Here is an 18,536-nt window from a genome sequence, read left to right on the forward strand (position 1 = left end):
ACGAGTTCATATCAGTCAAGAGATCCTGTCCAAGTCAGCATATAGTCCAGTAGCAGAGTACCTCGAGGTTCAGTCAGTGCTTACATAGATGCTGCGGGGCTCGATCGCATCGGCAGTCCATTTGGCACAAAGGATGGCCAGGGAAAACGGAAGGACATGGGTCAGACTACCGGTCAGTTCAAAGAGAATGACGGCCAAGGTAACTGACAAGCGGGTGACACCACACATGGTCGCCCCTGCGGCAATCATCGCATACACTCCTGGGGTCACACACGATTCCATCCCCGACACAGCTGGGCAGGAGGACCCAAACAAGGGGAACGTTGGGTATTTCACCACGAGATATTGTGCCACATGACCAACGATCCGCCCCAAGAGACCACCAACAACCATGGACGGGACATAAATGCCCGCTGGCACTTTAATGCCGAATGTAACTACCGTCAACAGGCTTTTGATGACGAATGCTACAAGAAGGTAGCGGATAATTTCGCCAATGCCATCTTCGTTTGGACACAGTCCGGTTGGCGATGAGGACTCATGATCGCAAGGACTGGCCAGCTCGAACAGAAGTTCGGATACGGCCAATTTAGTATAGCGATTCCAGAAGCTGACAAGGCCAGTCACCAGCGCGACAAGGACTACCTCCAGCATAGGCCAACGCTTGATAACAGGGATTCGGCGGAATGAGCGAGCCCATAAACTTGATGCCTTGATGAAGAGGGCCCCAAGAGCGCCCCCAAGTACACCCAAAATAACGAATATCACTAACTCAAAGATCTCCCAATCGTTGAAATACCGAACCTCGAACAGGACGATCTTACCCGTTCCATAAGGATTGAGGAATTTCAGGGAGAGTGCTGCAGCAATACAGCAGAAGAATGTCCTAAAGAGTGTCTTCGGAGGGAAATAGTAGCTGACTTCCTCAAGACTAAAGAGAACACCACCAATGGGGGCACCGAAAGCTACTGCAACACCACTCGCAGCGCTTGCGCTTAGCACCTCTCTTCTTTTCCCATCATTGCGATTGTATTTGGCGAACAAGCGACAGCAGATGTTTCCCACGCAGGTAGCGATGTGGACATACGGACCCTCCTTGCCTAAGCTTAGACCAGATGAGACACTGAAAATCAAAGCAATGGTCTTGATGACCAGCGTTTTGAAACCCAGATATCCATGCAAGACGAAACCGCTGTTGATGACTTTCACTTCAGCAACCCCGCTGCCCGCCGCAGAATAAAAAACCATATCAGGACGTGTGGGAATCGCCGAGTAAGGCGCCTGCGGGCTAGTATCGGAGCTTGGGGAATCAGTAGTTGCATCCGTACGTTTCGTGCCGTGCGACGAAGCTGCACCCAAATTTTCATCCAAAGTCGTTAGAGAGACCGACGAAGGAACGACCGTCTTCGTGAGCAACGTGAGAAAGCAAGAGACGACAGACAGGATAACTACCCAGGCTACGTACATGCCAAAGTCCGTCCACTGATTTTCCGTGCTTGAGAAGGTTAGCATCTTGGACCATGACCACCATGCAGAGCACTCAGGATTGTCCACACAACATTGTTGGCGGCTATGGAACCATCGCGTGGTACAAAACCCCTCTTTGAGATCATACACAAAGTCTTCGGTTACGTCCACGAAATAGGCGATCGCCGCTGTGATGCAGCCGATTAGTGCGACGAGAACCCAGCCCTGAGCACCATCGAACCATGCTAGGAGTCGACCCCGGAGATCTCTCCGCGCCCGCAACTGTCGAAGGCGCTCGCCATCTGCAATACTATCATGTACCCAGTCGGTAGAGGTAAATTGATCATACCAAGTTCGATCATCCATAAATGAAGCGTTCAGGCCATCTTTGGCCGATGCAGCAAGGCTCTCAGCTTGATCAGCATCTATACTTTCCCGCCGGCTGACTCGCAAGGCCTGGGAGTTAGCACGGCTGTGATGGCGTGATCGGCGGATGCTCCCAGCCAACAAGTTATGTCGAAAGTTGGCGTCGGGCCCGGAGCCTGTAGAAAGATTGGTATATGTCCGTTGTACACCTCTGTTTCTTCGATCTTTCCCTAGCAAGCTGGTTGTTTCACTAATCTCTAACGGTGGTTGTAATGACTGATAACCGGTATGTGCTTCCGAGAGATAGCTGTGTTGCCTGACCGCGGACGGGGAGGGAGGAGCCGTTCGGGAGAGAGATCGTTGGCGATCATCTTCACTCGGAGCTTGACCGCCTTCCTGGGCAAAGGAGGTCAAGTTGGAGGGTACAGAGCGTGGCATGTTGAAGCGGTAAGTACTTCGGAGTTAAACGCGGTGATCTGATTCCCCGGTTAACACAAGCCACCCGCAAGGCACCCAGAATAACGGAGTATACCAAAACATATCATATGACACAAGATTCAAGATTCTGAGGAGACCAAGCCGTCTTTTGATTCTCTGTTGGCTCAGGTGAGCCGTTCTGACCAAGATTGGAACTGGGCTAACAGCGGTGAAACGTGGAGGGTCTAAGATTCAACAAGAGGTCTCAAACAAAAGGGCGATAAAGAAGTCAAGTCACAAAGGCAGTCAGGCTGAGGAGAAATCTAGCAAGCAGTCAAGGAGCAGGAGGGCTATTCATAGCATATGAGCCCTGAATGCAGTGGTGGAAGAGAAGAGACACAAGACATAGTCGCAAGATAAATAGTTTTAAGACAGCGTCGATGGCAGATGACCCGCCCATAAATAAATGGAGCCAAAACACGGGACTAAACGCACATCATTTGGTAAATCAAATTCCCAATTTTCTTCCGACGCTGTAGGGTCGTTGTACTGAACTCCGACTCACAGATCCGCCACAGATCAACGATCCTTTGAGAATAAGCAAACATTCCCGGAAAATGCATCCATATTATTCAAAGGGGGTGTTGAAAGAGCTGCTGCAATCATGGACAACCTGAACCTCTACTAGTCCTAGTTAGTATATCCCGAACATCCCCAGAACACGTGAGGCGCCGTGTAACAAAGCGTATGGAAATTCAACTGAGTAACTTTATTAGAGCAGCCAATGTTCATTCATGAATTTGCCTTGAACCCCACCATTCTTTCCCCAACGGAAAAGATCGGCGACTCTGATGTCAAGCGTCGAACGCGACTCAATCATTAGACCAGCAAGGTTGTTCCATGGTAAAGTCTCCTACTGAATAAATCTCTCGCTTGTACACACAGTATGTTTGTTTCATCTCTTGTGTTTCCCGTTTGTATGGTGATTCAATATTACTACTAGTAATAAATGGCCCTTTTAGCTTATCCCCATGTGCTCTCCTCCGTTGACCGCCAATGAAATATGATATCATCATGCATTGTGTGTGTGTGTTCAATTCCTAACATATACAAGTGCATTCTCGGCATGCAATACTAAACTTTACATACATATTTCAACATTCCACGAGATATGCATGCAGTCTTCTGGCTGGCCCTGATGACCTCTCCCCACGAGGGATTTAAGTATCAATAAGGTATCTACTTTAGGAAAGTAGCATTGAGAATCAATCTCTTACTAGTGCATATACAGTCCCTTTTCCCTTAGAGAGGGCTGATCGTATTTGGAATCGGGTGCAAGAGCCACAGAAATGAGGGGGATATCCATGGAAACAGTGACAGGAACCAAACAGACGAGCAACAAACGCATGTTCATTTCAGTCCTAACGTGAAGGACACATTGATGTTTAACTTTCCGCCCAAAGCAAATGAAGAATGGCTTGTCGACCCAGAAATCGCCCCATACACAGAGGACCTTAATAAGCTGGTTCCTCTGGACGAGCTACATGATGTCTGCACGACTTGGCAGAGCTACTGGCGTTCGTATGCCGAGCGGGTGACTGTGCCTTTTTTATACGCGGTAGTTGACCAGGACGGCTTTTGGGACTCCTCGGAAGAAGGCACCATGCAATCCACCCAAGTATTCCAGACAGAGAGTCCCAAGGTTGAGAATGTGGGCATGCCTATGGCGCCTCATTGTATGGAGATGAGCTTGCAGGGAACGGCATGGCTGTTACGCTGTTTGGGGTTTGCGATTGAATGTACTATGGGTCAAGGTAAGAACGACCGATGTATGATCCCTCAATGCACTGATTTACCACACTAGATATCTATGGGAGTATATCATCTATTTTAATAGCAGCATTATGCCGGCGCAGCAAAGATGGCAACCCGCTCTGGGGCTACTAGTAGATAACTAGTATAGTTCTATAACTGTAATCCCACACTAAGAAAGGCCAAATTCTTTTGGTAAACTATAAAGTCGTACTCTCTATATTGCCGTGGCTTGTGGAAAGAAAATGTATTTAAGGAGCTGCATTTCGTATTTTCGCATGGTCTACGGACCTACGGAAGTCAGGGCCACCCCACAATCCCCACAAACTTCAAACTACTAGTAGTAAACAAGCCTCAAAAGCCCGGAGATACTAACTCTACCGTATGTACCTCATAGTTCTTAACAGTAACCCGTAGTGTTGTTGTTATATGCAGAAGATAGACGTTGGTACTAGTAGTAGGAGCCAACCGCATTCTCTGGATCGTATGTAATCGGCCTTCCTGAGAGCTTTATCTCGAAAGAGCTTTCTCTCTCCAGGCTCCCCCTGCGTCCACTAACATCATTGTGTCGTAAGCATTCCGCAAAGCTGAACAAGCCACCTCTCCACAAGATCCCAAGCTGTACGTTGAGACAAGCCTAGAAGCGCCCAATCTAGCATTGACGTGTTGTGGGGACTAGTCCAATCCCCACAATAGAAAGACTTCCTCCCCAGGCTTCCTAGATATCTATCCATCAACCCGAGACTCCAGGAGGCACTATCCACTGGGGCCAACTAAAGTACCCCAGATTTATTCATAACAAACGGGGTGGCGATCTACCCTCTGCCGGACCGTCCGCTCCTCCCTTATAAGCCCTTACCTCCCGCTGGATTAGGGCTACTCAGGTCTCATCCCCTGCCCGTCTTTGCTTAGTGTTGTCATGTTCTTCAGATAATTACAATTTCTGTTAAGACGCCGACTCCGTTGATAATCATTTCTTGCCGATGCCATGTCATCAAATAAAAGAACAGAAGATCAGGAAGAGGTCCTATCTATCCCATCTATCCCATCACCAGATAGCAAGGACCTTTCCTCCCTGGAAAAAGAGGATAGCGAGTGTATTGAGAAAGCGGAAGTCAGCCCATCACAGTTCGATGACATCTTATACTCACTGTCTCCATCTCATCGTGAATATCTCTTCAAACGCCATGGCACCTTGGACCTGGACCCCATGCCGAGTGCATCAGACGCAGACCCATACAACTGGCCTATGTGGAAGGTACGAAGTCCTTCTCAACATACAGCTCGAGCCTAATCTGATCACTTCTCTTTACCATAGAAACTAACCAACCTCCTACTTGTCGCCTTTCACGCTTGCATGGCGACCTTTGCATCCTCGATTGCTCCTGCCTTTGGGGATATTAGCATCGATCTAGGAGTATCTGTACAAAGAGCCAGCTACCTTACAACTCTGCAGATTGCTATCCTCGGGGGTGCTCCGCTCTTCTGGAGACCCTTGTCCCACCGGTATGGTCGTCGGCCAATATTTCTGCTATCCACCATCCTCAGCCTTGTTTGCAATGTTGGATGTGCGAAGAGCCCAACGTACGCGTCGCTGGCTGCATGTAGAGCTTTAGCAGCCTTTTTCATCTCTCCAGCAGCAGCAATCGGAAGTGCCGTTGTCGTAGAGACATTCTTCAAGAAAGAGAGAGCTCGATATCTGGGAATATGGACCTTAATGGTCACCTTGGGTGTACCAGGTGGTTAGTTCGAACCTACATTGCTCTGGTGTTTGGCTCCGCTAACAGTTACCCGCCAGGTGCATTAATCTTTGGATTTGTTGCGAATCGCGCGGGCTACCGCTGGATATTCTGGGTTACCGCCATCACCAATGGCGTGCAATTCATCCTATACATCTTCTTTGGGCCAGAGACCCGTTATATTGGTGGTAGTACAGAGGATTCATCGTCTGACTTCAAAACTCAGTATCTTTCATTTCGACGTATTGACCCAACACCACTGACATTATGGGAGTTCATTCAACCTTTGACCATGGCTAAGCACCCGTGCGTCCTAATACCAGCCGTTGCGTATGCCATGGTGTTCTTGTTCGGAAGCGTTCTGATCAACGTCGAGGTTCCTCAGCTCCTACAGGAGAAATTTGCTCTCAATACTGAACAACTTGGTCTCCAGTTCATTGGAATCATAATTGGCACAGTCCTAGGCGAGCAAATCGGTGGTTCCATATTCGATTACTGGGTGAATCGCCGCGCACGGCGTATAGGAAAGGCACCAGACCCAGAATTCCGTCTCTGGCTCAGCTACCCCGGCATTGTCTTGACTATGGTGGGCCTTATTGTCTGTTTGGTATGTACTCAGCAGGCCTCCGAGGGGCATTGGACTGTGACGCCTATCGTGGGCACTGGAGTGGCTGCCTTTGGAAACCAAGTCGTGACTGCTGCCATGGTCCCATATGCAGTCGACTGCCGCCCAGACGATGCAGGAAGTGTGGGGGTGTTCATTAATTTTGCTCGGCAGATCTGGGGCTTCCTCGGCCCGTTCTGGTAAGTCATTCGATTCGTTCCAAACAAGTGTCGCGCCGATGCATGACTGATACCGAATAGGTTCTCCGATATGTTTGCAACCGTTGGCGTCGCTGCTAGTTCAGGTGTTGCGAGTGCTATGATATTCGTCTGTAGTTTGCTGCCCACTATTGCGGTGCACGCAATGGGGCGGAAATGGGTTCAATATTAAGCGTGCTCCATTGTCCTGGTTCAGATATTATATGTTTGGATAATTTCAATTTGATTTCTTCAAATTACATGCAAGTAGCAAGTAATTATGGTGACCACTGGCCAGCGGCAGGCTAATCCATGCACTTCGATGGTAGAGGAAGGTAAACTTCCCTTACCCTTTACTGGTACAAAACTTGGCTGTTTTCCCTTTCGAACACGGCCATTTCAGTTGTGCATCCTTTCTCCCTTGTCAAATCAGGACGAGGAGGAACCACTAATTGCGAAAAGACCCCACTTGAATAAGCACACGAGTCAAGCTTGTTGGTGGAAAAACCTCTTCGGTCTAGAAGCGTGTAGATGGCTGGTGCTGAGCCTTCCATACGGATGGTATGCTATTCATTTATGTTTGTCAAATTCGTATAGAAAGAAGAGTCAACCAGTGTTTCTCAAGTGGGTATTCTTCTGGAGTTGACAGGAGTCGATCGTTTAAGATAGAAACAATTAGTTGTTGTTTTTACGAGATCCACTGTTTATCTACCGCAATCCTTGACGGTCGCTGAGTGGCCAGAATTCTGAATCGGAGACAAACCGTCATGAACTATTTGATCTCTACGAAGCCCCTCCATCATTCCGTAGTATGATACTTAATCTTCCCTCACCTCTTATCTGTCTTCTTCATATTCTTCTACACCAACTAGCTATCAGCACTTGAAAATAGTAAAGAAGCAAATCTTGGGCAATCCTGTTTCGCAATGGCAGCCAAGGAAGAGGCTTTGTACAAGCCTTACGATCAATTCATCCTCTTTGGGGATTCTATCACCCAGATGTCCAGTGACCCCCACATGGGATTTGGGCTATTTGCAGGCCTGCAGGATGGTAAGTAGTATTTCCCGCCTCTTTCGGTCGACTACATACAGCAGCTGAAGATTTACAGCTTACAGCCGACGCCTGGATGTGATCAACCGCGGGTTTGGGTGCGTTGCGCTAGAGCATTTGACTTGTGTAATAACAGTTCTACTAATCGCATGTTTCCCTACAGTGGCTATACCTCTGGCCATGCCATCAAAGTCTTTCCCAAGTTCTTTCCCACACCAGAAAAAGCCACAGTGCGGTTCATGGTACGCTGGCTAATCTTATCAAGAAATGCAAAGTAGCCTATCAAGATTAACTCGAGAATAGACTATCTTCTTTGGAGCCAACGACGCATGTCTCCCCGGCAGCCCTCAGCACGTCCCATTGGATGTGTATAAAGAGAATCTAACTCGGATCATCCAACATCCTGCAACAGTGGCTCAGAATCCACATCTCATCCTGCTGACTCCGCCCCCTATAAATGAATACCAACTACAGGGGTTTGACGAATCCAAGGGAAATGCCCATCCCAGCCGAACCGCCGCTTTTACTAAGCAATATGCGGAGGCAGTTCGCGAAGTCGGCGCCTCTCTCGACATCCCTGTAGTGGATATCTGGAAAGCATTTATGTCTGCTGTTGGCTGGAAGGAGGGTGAGCCGTTACCGGGCTCAAGAGATTTGCCAAACCTGGATCAATTTGCGCGATTTTTCACTGATGGTCTGTATTATTCTTTTCGTTTTGCGTTCTGTGTCTGATATACTAACCTATGGAAAAGGTCTACATTTGACAGCGGATGGGTATCGGATAGTGTTTGATGCGATTATGGAAACGATTCAAGCGAAGTGGCCGGAGGAAGAACCTAGTGCAATGGATATGGTTCACCCCCCATGCTGGAGGCGCCAAGGTAGAGACGCGGTTACAGTATGTATGCAGTGGCAACGGGTGGAGGTGCGCACGGATCGGTAGTTTACCACGTTCTATCGCGAAGGTCATGCGTAATGGAAAGAATAAATTCCTGTAAATTCTCCGACGTTGAGTTACTACCTAAGTATAGCATAAGCTCCAATTGGGTTGACTTGTAGTGTCTGTTCTTGCACTGTCTGTAAAGTGTGCGCAAAAGCGGTCTAGAATCGGCTCCAAGTCCAAACTCCGTCGGAGACAAAAAGAAACTCAGGCTAAGCCCGACATAGAAAGTGACAGCCGTTGCATTGAATTTCATCCCCTCATCTTCTTGTCTTTCACCTTCGATTCGGATTCCTTGCCTCGTCATCACTCTTCCTTTCAAATTACAGCGCTTAATTTTTTGTCCTCCACGATCTTACGAACTTGTTTCTTCTGTCTCCTGAAATTTCTTGCATCTTCTTTGAGCAATCTAACAACTCGTGTTTCAAGTCTCCCTTAAAAGCGCCGGAGCCTCCGTCCTAGCATCCAACTTGCATTTCCTCCTGCAAAGCAGATCATTTCTCTCCTCGGTGCTCCTTGCTAGAAATCCATCGGTCGATCCTACTACAGCTCCCTGTTTACCATTGACTCAACAATTTTCGCGGCCTCCAAACACGAGCTGGGGTGGTCGCTTCTCACCTCGTTGGATATTTCTCGACATTCGTGAACTCGGCATTCTTTCCGTCCGAACCAAGACACCCTTTTTCGACCCTTCGTTTCGTCTCATTACTCAGCAGCGTTGTTGAGTGAGAACACCCCAACATCAAGCTGCTATTAGGTTTATATGGTTTTGGCAAAGGTTGCAGATATTCATCTTTAGCAATCCGGGTGGACGGCCGTACGGCCGTCTCACAGAGGAGGGAGGAGTATTGTGGATAACGTGAGCTACGTAAGCCTGGTCGGTTGACGCCAAAAAGTAGCGTGGAGGAGAAACATAGCGTTGTCTGATTCCTGGGATCTGATTCATTTGTGTCCTGGTTTCCCTGGTCGTTGCATTGTTCGCCACCCCTGTCCAGTCGTTCGGATATGGATGCTCAGTACCCTTTTGCTTCACGTGACGACATCTGGCGCGTCTTCGAAGAGCTGAAGGAGCTCCATGCTACACAGTTCGAGCAGGCGGAGCGAATTGCAAGACTGGAGCGGCGAAGGGACGAGGATGCGAGATTGAAAAGCGTCTGGGGCCCTCTGTCACCGTTTCCTACGTCCGTTGCAGGCACAATACCCACAGGTGTGTTCACTTGGTCTTCGGATTGCTTTCGAATAGGAGCTGATCTCTCATTCCTTTTGCAGAGCCTATCTTCCATTCGCCGGCCGACGCCTTCAAAGGGTTCGATCAGGGACAGCATCACGGGGCTGGGGGGACCATGGTCATAGAGAACGAAGAGGAGCCAAGACGAGGGACATCCAGAGCGAATAGTGTTCGGTTTGATGAAAGCGCTATTCACGGTTACTATGGACAAGCTAGTCGGTCCACCAGCGAGCTCCCACTGAGAACTGGAAGTGGCATGGGGAGCCATCCGCTGACCGAGCGTTCTCTCTCTCACCGGTCTGACGGACGACTAAGCTCATCGGGACATTCCCATCACTCGGCGCGTACCAACAGTCTGGGGTTGGAAACCACCAGCAGAATGATGGGCTCTTCTGTCGGTGGTTCCCCTCTCATTCCTCCACCTGGACTTTTTCTCCTTGGCCCTGTACCTTGCATTATACGGTGCTGGTTGACGACCAACTTCTCCAATGACTCGCTCCTGTATGCAGCGGTCTGCTCGGGATCCTACAAGTCTTCATTGGGCTATCCCATGATCCAAAAGCTGGGTCTCGAGGACTTGGTAACACAGGAGGAAGACTTGCAGTTCATCAAGCTCCCAATGTATCTGCCCGAAGCTAGCATTCACCAATCATCTTCCAGGCCCGGTAGCCCAGCCCCCCAGCTGCCCGCACTGACTGTTCGATTCCTTGTCCGGGACATCGATGTCAATGATCCTTCCATTCAGATTGTTCTTGGCAGTGATATCCTTCGTTCCCATAATGCAGAGCTGCTCTTCTCACAGGACAAGATTATCATGGTCGACGATGAGCGGAATAAGATCTCGATCCCTCTCGTGCGTCCTGAAGACGACTCGGCTTTTAAGTTCCTTCGCACGGCATCGGATGCCTCGCGTACGACGGGCACGACACAGTCGATTCAAGCTAGCCCTCAACCAGACACCAATGGCCATTCGGTCGGTGTAATAGGCCCACCTAGGAGTCTGTCTCGACAGTCCAGGTCAGCATCTGCTTCCGCTAGAGACTCAACCGAGGAACCTGAAGAGAGTCGAAAGACATCTTTGGATACCCAGGAACTGCCAAGGAACGCCGAACCCACCAGCGTGAGCAAGCCAGCTGTAGTCGCGGAGTCACCGTCGGACGGCTCGACGAAGGTGGAGCCAGCCGGGGTTTGGGGCTCGTGGAAACGCGATACCAGATTAGATTCCAATGCCTCCACCGCCGGTAAGACTTCCAGGGCTCGCCCTATGAAAGTCTTGCGCCCAACCAAGTCTTCCTCTCGAACGTCATCCGCTACGGCAGTGCCCACTAGCTCCAGTCACGACGCAATCCCGGTTCCCTCTCAGCCGGCATCGTCGCGAGCGTCCCCAGACGAGACTCGGACGGGTAAACCATGGGTGTCCAATCCCATTGGCGGCGCCTCTGCGTTTGGATGGCTCAATTCGTCTCAACCGACCCGAGCCGTGACGAACCCTAAATGAAATAGATTAGGGGTCCAATCCTGATTCACGGTCTACTTATGCGTGTAACGTAACTGTATTTGGCGACGTTCAATTGAGCGTTTGACGGTGTTGGACGACATCGCATGTACTATGCAGTAACCGGTTTATAGCGTAGTAGTAATATCCTGACTGCAGTCACACAAATTGACATTCATTCACTCCATACTAAACCAGTTCCTACGAGACCATTCATATAGCACTCTGTGAAATCCTAATAGCAAGCCATATCTCGATTCAAAAGAGCCCTGAATCTCATTTCCTAGTTCTACAACCACTAAAGTCCAACCCCAAACCCAAGCCAAATCTCTCAAAAACAGAGACCTAGATTTTCGAAAAAACCTCCAAAGCCCTCTTCGTCTCCTCCTTCGTCTCCTTAACCAACCCACTAACAGTCTTAAACCCACCATGGCCCGCATCCCCCAAGACCTCAAACAAGATACTCTCACTACTAGTCACCACGGCCCCAGCATCCCTCAACCTCGCCAACGCAATCCCCCTCTCCTCACTATTGACACTGCTCACCCCATCCACAATAACATAAACCCGATGCCCCTTCTCCAACAAATCCAGCGTCGTCTGCGTAACACAGATATGCGTCTCAATCCCGACAATAATAGCATCAAGGCCCGCCTCCCCCGCAGAAACCTTGGGCAGCTTCGCCTCAATCTCCGGCGTGATCATCGAGAACAGGGTCTTGTCGACATCGGCCTTCACATTCGGCGACGAGAGATGCGGCTTGAGCTCGGAAACCGTGTCGCCGAGTTTGGCCCGGTTTTGGGTCGTCACGTAGGTTGGGATCTGGAGGGTGTTGGCGGCTTTGAGGAGTTTGGCTGTTGTTGGGATTCTGTTTTTTTTTTTTTTTTTTTTAATATAGTATAGGGTTCCAAGTTGTGGTGGTGGTGTTCTTGGGTTGATGGTGGATTGCTTCTGGTTAATGATGTGTGACGTACAGTTTGGAGAATTCGTAGATCACCGGTCTGAATTTCTCTTGGATGTCGCAGATGCTGTGGGTTTGTTAGGTTCGTGGCTCATTTTCTATCGGGGGTTAATGGACGTACAATAGGGCTGGGTTGCCTGTTGCTTTTTTGTTAGTGGTTATCTAGATATTGGTCTTGTGGGGGGGGACGGGACTTACGGATGCGGGCTGCTCTTGTGATGGTGGCCATTTTGGGTGGTTTTAGTATAGGAGTTTAGGTATAGTGATTGGGACCGGTGAGTTGAATGTGGGATGTGTGAAATGGAATAAATGAGCTTGCGGTTAATTGAACAATTGTAGAGGAAGAAGAAATGACTGACTGCCGAGGCCATCGGGCGGGGAAGTCCGTGAGGAGTATGCGGAGATGATCGGAGATTTGGTGCCTGGTCTGTCAGGCAGAAAATGGGACTATGTTATCGAGGTTGTGGACATTGGTCCTCTCTTGCGGGGGGTGTATGGTTATTTCATTCATTTGGGTTTGTCTATCTTCCTGTTCCTGTGAGAGAAAGAGAGTGTGGTTCTTTTATCTGGGAATGTGTACAGCATTTCTAGTAACTTTTATATTCACATGAAACCAACATATGCTGATGCCTTTACAAATCGATCACTTGGATCTTGGCCCGTCCGGTAAACCAGCTGTGGTCCCCCTTCAGGGCTGCCTGGCGGATGGCATAGAGCTCGTCGAGGAATGCAGGAACAAAGCTGCCAGGTCCCCGCACGTACTCTTTCGAGGCGGCGTTCTCCGCTGCGATCTCGTACATCAGAATACCGGACAGGACAGCCAGGAGTCTGTCGGATGGGTGGGCAGTGAGGAAGCAGCCGGATACAGTTCCAACAGCACAGCCAGTCTATATGTCATATCAGCATATTGTCTTATGATTGTTCTGTGGAAGCAGGGAAGTAAGCATACGCCAGTGACTTGTCCAAGGAGTTCGTGTCCGTTCTCCACTGCGATAACACGCTCGCCGTCACTGAGATAATCAACGGCGCCAGTGAGAAGAACAAGGTTGTCTGTGACAGACTAGGTTAGTATGGTTTCAATGAGAAAAGGACAGGTGACGGCTTACGCTCTCTCCGAGCCAGGTCCCGAGCTAGGATGGCCTTAGCTTGACCATCCAGACTGCTCGGACCGCTGTCAACACCACGCTGAGTCACACCACTGCTTCCAAAGACCTGTCGGATTTCTCCCTCGTTGCCTTTTATGAGATCGAAATATCCCCCTGCCATGAGCTGTTTGACCGCTCCGCGACGAATGTGTGTAGCGGCAGCACCAACAGGATCATATACAACGGGGTTACCACGCTCGTTGTAAGCCTTGATAGCTTTCAGGTAGTTGGGAACGCTCTCGCTAGTCAAGGTACCCATGTTGACGACTAGGCCACCATCGAACTGCGCGAGATCCACAGCCTCATCCCCCTGCGGGGCCATGATAGGAGAAGCACCCCTAGAAGACACTTAATTGAGATGCGCAGGTCGCACAATCGAGGCAACTTACATTGACAGAGCAACATTAGCAACGAAGTTAGCAACAACAAAGTTGATCATGTTGTGCACAAGAGGATGCGCTTGTACGACCTTTTGGACTATCTTTGGCACCTCCTCCTGTAGTGCAGTAACTTCACGGATCTGAGGAGCAGCTGGGGCTCGTACGAATGGCGGGGGACTGGCGATACGTTTCACGAATTCAGCTGCTGCGGCCTTCGGGTCGTCCGCGGCTATAATGGCACTGACAATGGCAACACCGTCAAGTTCCTTCCTGGGAGCTCTGGACTGGTAAAGGACTCGTTGAACGTTGGAGAGATTGATTCCACCAATTGAGACGGTCCCAACAGAGCGGCCCGTGTCCGAGATGGCATCAAGAATAGCCTGGGTACCGGCAGTTCCGATGATATGCTTGGTGTTGGTCTTGCTAATAGGGGTCAGTATGATTTTTGAAATAGTAAACCGTATGGTTGCTGGAACGCTTTGTAGTAGATAACATACGTTGGGGTTGCAAACATGGTTCCTATCCCAAGGTAGTCTGCACCGGCATCAATGGCCTTTTGAGCCTCTTCTATCGAGGCAGCAGTGATACCAATAATAGCATCCTTAGGAAGAAGCTGTTTTGCTTGTTCAATAGCTGCAAGATATTAGCCCATAAAGACTGCATGGCAGAGGCGGATAGCTCACCCATGTCATCTTGACCGAGATGGACGCCCTCAACTCCAGCGGCAAGAGCAACATCCACACGGTCATTGATCAGTAAGGGAACCCCATACTTCTGGGTGATCTGATGCAACTTCTTAGCTGTCTGTATCTGCTCTCCTGTATCACTTTTCTTGTCCCTGTATTGGACTATCGTGACACCTACGCCAAGCGTTAGTGGAGAATTTGCCGGGAGTAGAGAATGACTGACCTCCTTTCAAAGCTTCCTCCACCACCGTGCACAGATCACGGCCCTTGAGGATAGCCGGAGTCGAGTCGGTAACCAGATACAAGGAGAGATTTAACGGCATTTTTACTTTTCTGGATTGCACTAATTAGTATCTATGGCTGCATTTACGGGACTTTCATCAAGCGTCGAGACACTGGTGGAGGGGCACGTGGGGTATGTGGGGACAAGGATAGGGATGAGCCTGGAAAATTTTCCCATGGCAAATGGGTGAACACAATACCTTCTATAAGATGACAGTCATAGGTCTTCTGCTCACGATGGCAGTGATATAGTCGGACCGGTCGAAGAAGAGGGTGAAATGACGTTGGGGTTGTTTGCATCCATTTACGCAATATTAGTTAGTCATACTGTCGCATCGCCAATAATTACTAGTACCATAACCTAGAGTCTGTTGATGTTATATAACCCTACAATAGATCCAACCCTGTATTGACTCAACTTCCCTTCAGTCTGGGGATATCGTAGCACAGATGATCGGGTAGTACATTGGTATAGTTTAGATCACAACCAGTTAGTACCTATACCGAGTATATATAGAGCCCTGAATGGGCAAAGTTCGACCTTCTAAACCACAACTCAACACAATGAGTGCTTTTAATATAGCGGAACTGTACAACTGTGCTGTCCTATGCACTGTTACAAGCCCCAGGACAATGTTTCCGTAATATTTGGGATATGCCTCGTCCTGGTAGTAGATTAAGCATTGTCCATAAATATACCGAGTACACCCATATGTCTACAACATGCACGTATCCAAAGAAAGTATAGCCATTCAGCTACTCCTTGGAACTTCCTCTGCATGGCTAGCTGCAGTGGTGCCTAAGACAGAAACGACTCGCGAACTTCGGCCCCTGCATCGCGCTGAAACCAGTACTTTAGCGAACCTCACTCTAAACCTAATTCAAGTAGTCACCCCGAGCCTTATGTGAGGGGTGTGAAGTTGGGGTATTCTACTGGTCGTTCTTCATCAAAAATTTGCATGAATGAAGGATCAAAGGATCGGCAGTATCCAAGGATGCGATATTGTGTTGCATCGTGGTGCCGCCGAGTGGTTCACAGTTGTACGTAGCTCAAAGCGTATTCTTTAGGTTCATGGCAACTAGTTGTATTTTCGTACAACACAAGGGATTGTACAGTGTACAGGAATCAGACCGGCTGTATCTTGCATGAAAATTCGCTCAACCGCGTAAGGAAAGGTAAACAACAGAAGTGAAGCAAGGCTAACCGAGGAATGTTTGTCGGTGCAGGCAGATGTGTGATGTTGAAATCAACCGACCAAAGGAATGTTAAATCCGACATAACCCCGAAACGCGATTGTTTGAAAGGGCGTTGTGCACGTGCGCTCGGAGCCGACCTGATCCGGAAAGAAGCCGGTCTGCTGACTCAGAGTGGGTTTTTTTTCTCTTCTATTTTTTTTCTGCCGGGCTTGGCGGTGGAGCACTCGAATTGTCCCTTCTATTTGGCAACAATTTCTTTCTCTTTCCCTCCTCTTTTTCTCTTTCTTTCCCATCCCAACCTGCTCTTCTTTTCATCGTCAAGTCATCAGTTCTTGACATTGCCACGTCTTCCAAAGCTCCCCGGAAAGCTGTTAAACACGGCTTACGGTTGTTACTGCGCATTTTGATTCATCAAAGCCACTGGTTAGTTCTACGGTCATCTCGTCGTCAGCCACTAGTCATCGAAAGTATCGAAATTCTGACCTGTGTCTTTACCTGCTGCCTTACAGAAGAACCACCCTGTTGGTTTCTCTCTCTTCCCGTTGGAGAAGTCCACTAAAACAGTCGATCGAAACTTGTCTATGTATTCGTCCTGTGTCAGAGATCTCGACTACCACCTGCCGCTCAAGCTGCAAACGTTTCGCCCCGCGTCGAAACCTTGTAGTATACATTCTAAGTCCTGTGGCTGAAAGCTTTGGGCTGCCATCTTCGCTGTGCCAGTCGTTCCGTTGAGACGATCTTAACCGCCACCATTCCTCCAAAATCAGGAACTCACTACGCATGTCTTGTACTGTCAAGACATCCTTAGTCCGGAATCCCTCCCGCTTCGCTTTCAGACACCTTCTTAAGTAAACAAAGATCTTCATCTTTATTCACCATGGCTACCGTCAACATTCGTCGGGATGTTACCGATCCCTTCTATCGTTACAAGATGGAGCGCCTGCAGTCCAAGATTGAGGGCAAGGGCAATGGAATCAAGACCGTTGTTGTCAACCTGAACTCGGTCGCTCAGTCCCTTAGCCGTCCTCCTGCATACGTGATCAAGTACTTCGGATTCGAGCTTGGTGCTCAGGCCAACGCCAAGCCGACCGATGAACGTTGGATCATCAATGGCGCCCACGATGCTGCCAAGCTCCAGGATTACCTTGACGGTTTCATCTCCAAATTCGTTCTTTGCAAGAAGTGCAAGAACCCTGAAACCGACGTCATCATCAAGGATGACAAGATTATCCTGGATTGCAAAGCCTGCGGACAGCGTACCGATGTTGATTCCCGTCTGAAACTGAGCACCTTCATCCTCCGCAACGAAACTAGTGGAAAAGGAGGGAAAAAGAACAAGGCCGACAAGAAGACCCGTCGTGAACAGCGGAACAAGAAGAATGAAACAGCGAATGGAGAAAACGGCAGCCCGGGAGACAGCAACTCTGACAATGGTGACGCCGAGAATGGCGACCTGGGCATGGACGCTGGCAGTGACGATGAGCTTACCCGTCGTATTAAGTCTGAGGCCGATAACATTGAAGCTGAGGATGCCGATGAAGTTCAGTGGTCCGTCGACGTCTCTGAGGAGGCCGTCCGTGCTCGTGCCAAGGAGCTTCCCGATGACCTGAAGCGTTCCCTGGTCATCGAGGATGCGGACGAGGATGGTGCTGATGGTCCTTCTGCCTATGATGAGCTTGGTAGCTGGGTACAGGACACCGCGACTGAGAAGGGTGGTGTTGCTAAAGTCAGCGATGTAGACATCTACATGAAGGCCAAGGAATATGGTATTGAGTCGAAGCACAAGACCCTGGCAGTCCTTTCTCAAACCATGTTCGACAAGGACATTGCTAAGCAGATCCCTGGCCGCGCTGGTCTGCTTAAGAAGATGATTACCTCGGAGCGCCACGAGAAGGCCTTCTTGGGTGGTATTGAACGCTTCGTTGGCAAGGATCACCCCGAGTTGATCAGCCAAATCCCTGCCGTCCTCCTTCGCCTCTACGAAGAGGATATCATCTCCGAGGAGACCCTCAAGGCATGGGGCTCTAAGGCTAGCAAGAAGTATGTTGATATCTCCACCAGCAAGAAGGTCCGCAAGGCTGCTGCGCCTTTCCTCGAATGGCTTGAGAATGCCGAGTCGGAGAGCGAAGAGGAGAGCGACGACGAATAGATCAGCTGATCTATTAATGGTCCTCTATTTTATGGAAACTACTTTCGGGGTGTTTTTTGTTTGGCTTTGATTCGTCGTTCCAACTACTCTCCACTCGCTTAGTTTTATTGACGGTCATCATGACCTGTTGTGATGTTTCTGGTTTGAGAATAATCAGGAGAAACAGTTAAGAAATTGCTGAGATTAGTGCTTTGCAAATTGAATCTTCTCGCACATGATGATCCTATATTTATCGTAAACCTGCCCTGGGTATCAAAGTACAGTACTTTTGCAGACGTTAGAGCCCCCTTCTACGCTTTAGAGATGTTCCAAGATGTGCTCTACCGTTTCACAACATTAGTAACCCTCTATGTATTGTGAAGAAAAGACCTATCCTGTGATTCAGTAGGGTTATATGTATTGTCTGGCATACCTTGAGTGC

At 49.1% G+C, this 18,536-nt stretch overlaps 8 protein-coding genes across 8 annotated transcripts; 5 read left to right on the forward strand and 3 right to left on the reverse strand.

Moving 5' to 3' along the window:
• Positions 1-84: 84 nt before the first annotated feature.
• ANOM_002229 (voltage-gated chloride channel (ClcA)) lies at positions 85-2,271 on the reverse strand (the record flags this gene model as incomplete). The annotated part of the gene is made up of 1 exon (XM_015547486.1): positions 85-2,271. A coding segment is annotated over one exon (2,187 nt), but the record flags the coding sequence as incomplete, so codon positions are not given.
• A 1,420-nt stretch (positions 2,272-3,691) lies between these two features.
• Positions 3,692-4,197, forward strand: ANOM_002230 (uncharacterized protein; the record flags this gene model as incomplete). Its single annotated transcript, XM_015547487.1, has 2 exons — positions 3,692-4,064; positions 4,115-4,197. 2 exons carry the CDS (start codon positions 3,692-3,694, stop codon positions 4,195-4,197), a joined length of 456 nt encoding a protein of 151 aa, XP_015410432.1.
• Positions 4,198-5,050: 853 nt separating this feature from the next.
• ANOM_002231 (putative MFS transporter) lies at positions 5,051-6,795 on the forward strand (the record flags this gene model as incomplete). Its single annotated transcript, XM_015547488.1, has 4 exons — positions 5,051-5,320; positions 5,381-5,804; positions 5,861-6,605; positions 6,666-6,795. 4 exons carry the CDS (start codon positions 5,051-5,053, stop codon positions 6,793-6,795), a joined length of 1,569 nt encoding a protein of 522 aa, XP_015410405.1.
• A 733-nt stretch (positions 6,796-7,528) lies between these two features.
• On the forward strand, positions 7,529-8,595 carry ANOM_002232 (SGNH/GDSL hydrolase family protein; the record flags this gene model as incomplete). Its single annotated transcript, XM_015547489.1, has 5 exons — positions 7,529-7,652; positions 7,711-7,750; positions 7,816-7,894; positions 7,956-8,346; positions 8,405-8,595. 5 exons carry the CDS (start codon positions 7,529-7,531, stop codon positions 8,593-8,595), a joined length of 825 nt encoding a protein of 274 aa, XP_015410430.1.
• A 1,002-nt stretch (positions 8,596-9,597) lies between these two features.
• Positions 9,598-11,318, forward strand: ANOM_002233 (uncharacterized protein; the record flags this gene model as incomplete). The annotated part of the gene is made up of 2 exons (XM_015547490.1): positions 9,598-9,799; positions 9,862-11,318. The coding sequence occupies 2 exons, from the start codon at positions 9,598-9,600 to the stop codon at positions 11,316-11,318; spliced, it is 1,659 nt and encodes a 552-aa protein (XP_015410431.1).
• A 342-nt stretch (positions 11,319-11,660) lies between these two features.
• ANOM_002234 (putative isochorismatase family hydrolase) lies at positions 11,661-12,505 on the reverse strand (the record flags this gene model as incomplete). Its single annotated transcript, XM_015547491.1, has 4 exons — positions 11,661-12,183; positions 12,290-12,343; positions 12,398-12,413; positions 12,475-12,505. 4 exons carry the CDS (start codon positions 12,503-12,505, stop codon positions 11,661-11,663), a joined length of 624 nt encoding a protein of 207 aa, XP_015410429.1.
• A 403-nt stretch (positions 12,506-12,908) lies between these two features.
• Positions 12,909-14,810, reverse strand: ANOM_002235 (bifunctional hydroxyethylthiazole kinase/thiamine-phosphate diphosphorylase; the record flags this gene model as incomplete). Its single annotated transcript, XM_015547492.1, has 7 exons — positions 12,909-13,163; positions 13,226-13,326; positions 13,383-13,759; positions 13,811-14,224; positions 14,299-14,434; positions 14,485-14,661; positions 14,711-14,810. 7 exons carry the CDS (start codon positions 14,808-14,810, stop codon positions 12,909-12,911), a joined length of 1,560 nt encoding a protein of 519 aa, XP_015410404.1.
• A 2,033-nt stretch (positions 14,811-16,843) lies between these two features.
• Positions 16,844-18,115, forward strand: ANOM_002236 (translation initiation factor eIF5; the record flags this gene model as incomplete). Its single annotated transcript, XM_015547493.1, has 1 exon — positions 16,844-18,115. The coding sequence occupies one exon, from the start codon at positions 16,844-16,846 to the stop codon at positions 18,113-18,115; it is 1,272 nt and encodes a 423-aa protein (XP_015410435.1).
• Positions 18,116-18,536: the final 421 nt, after the last annotated feature.

The sequence above is a fragment of the Aspergillus nomiae genome (assembly GCF_001204775.2).
Source record: "Aspergillus nomiae NRRL 13137 chromosome Unknown contig00030, whole genome shotgun sequence".
In the NCBI taxonomy this organism is placed as follows: Eukaryota; Fungi; Ascomycota; class Eurotiomycetes; order Eurotiales; family Aspergillaceae; genus Aspergillus; species Aspergillus nomiae.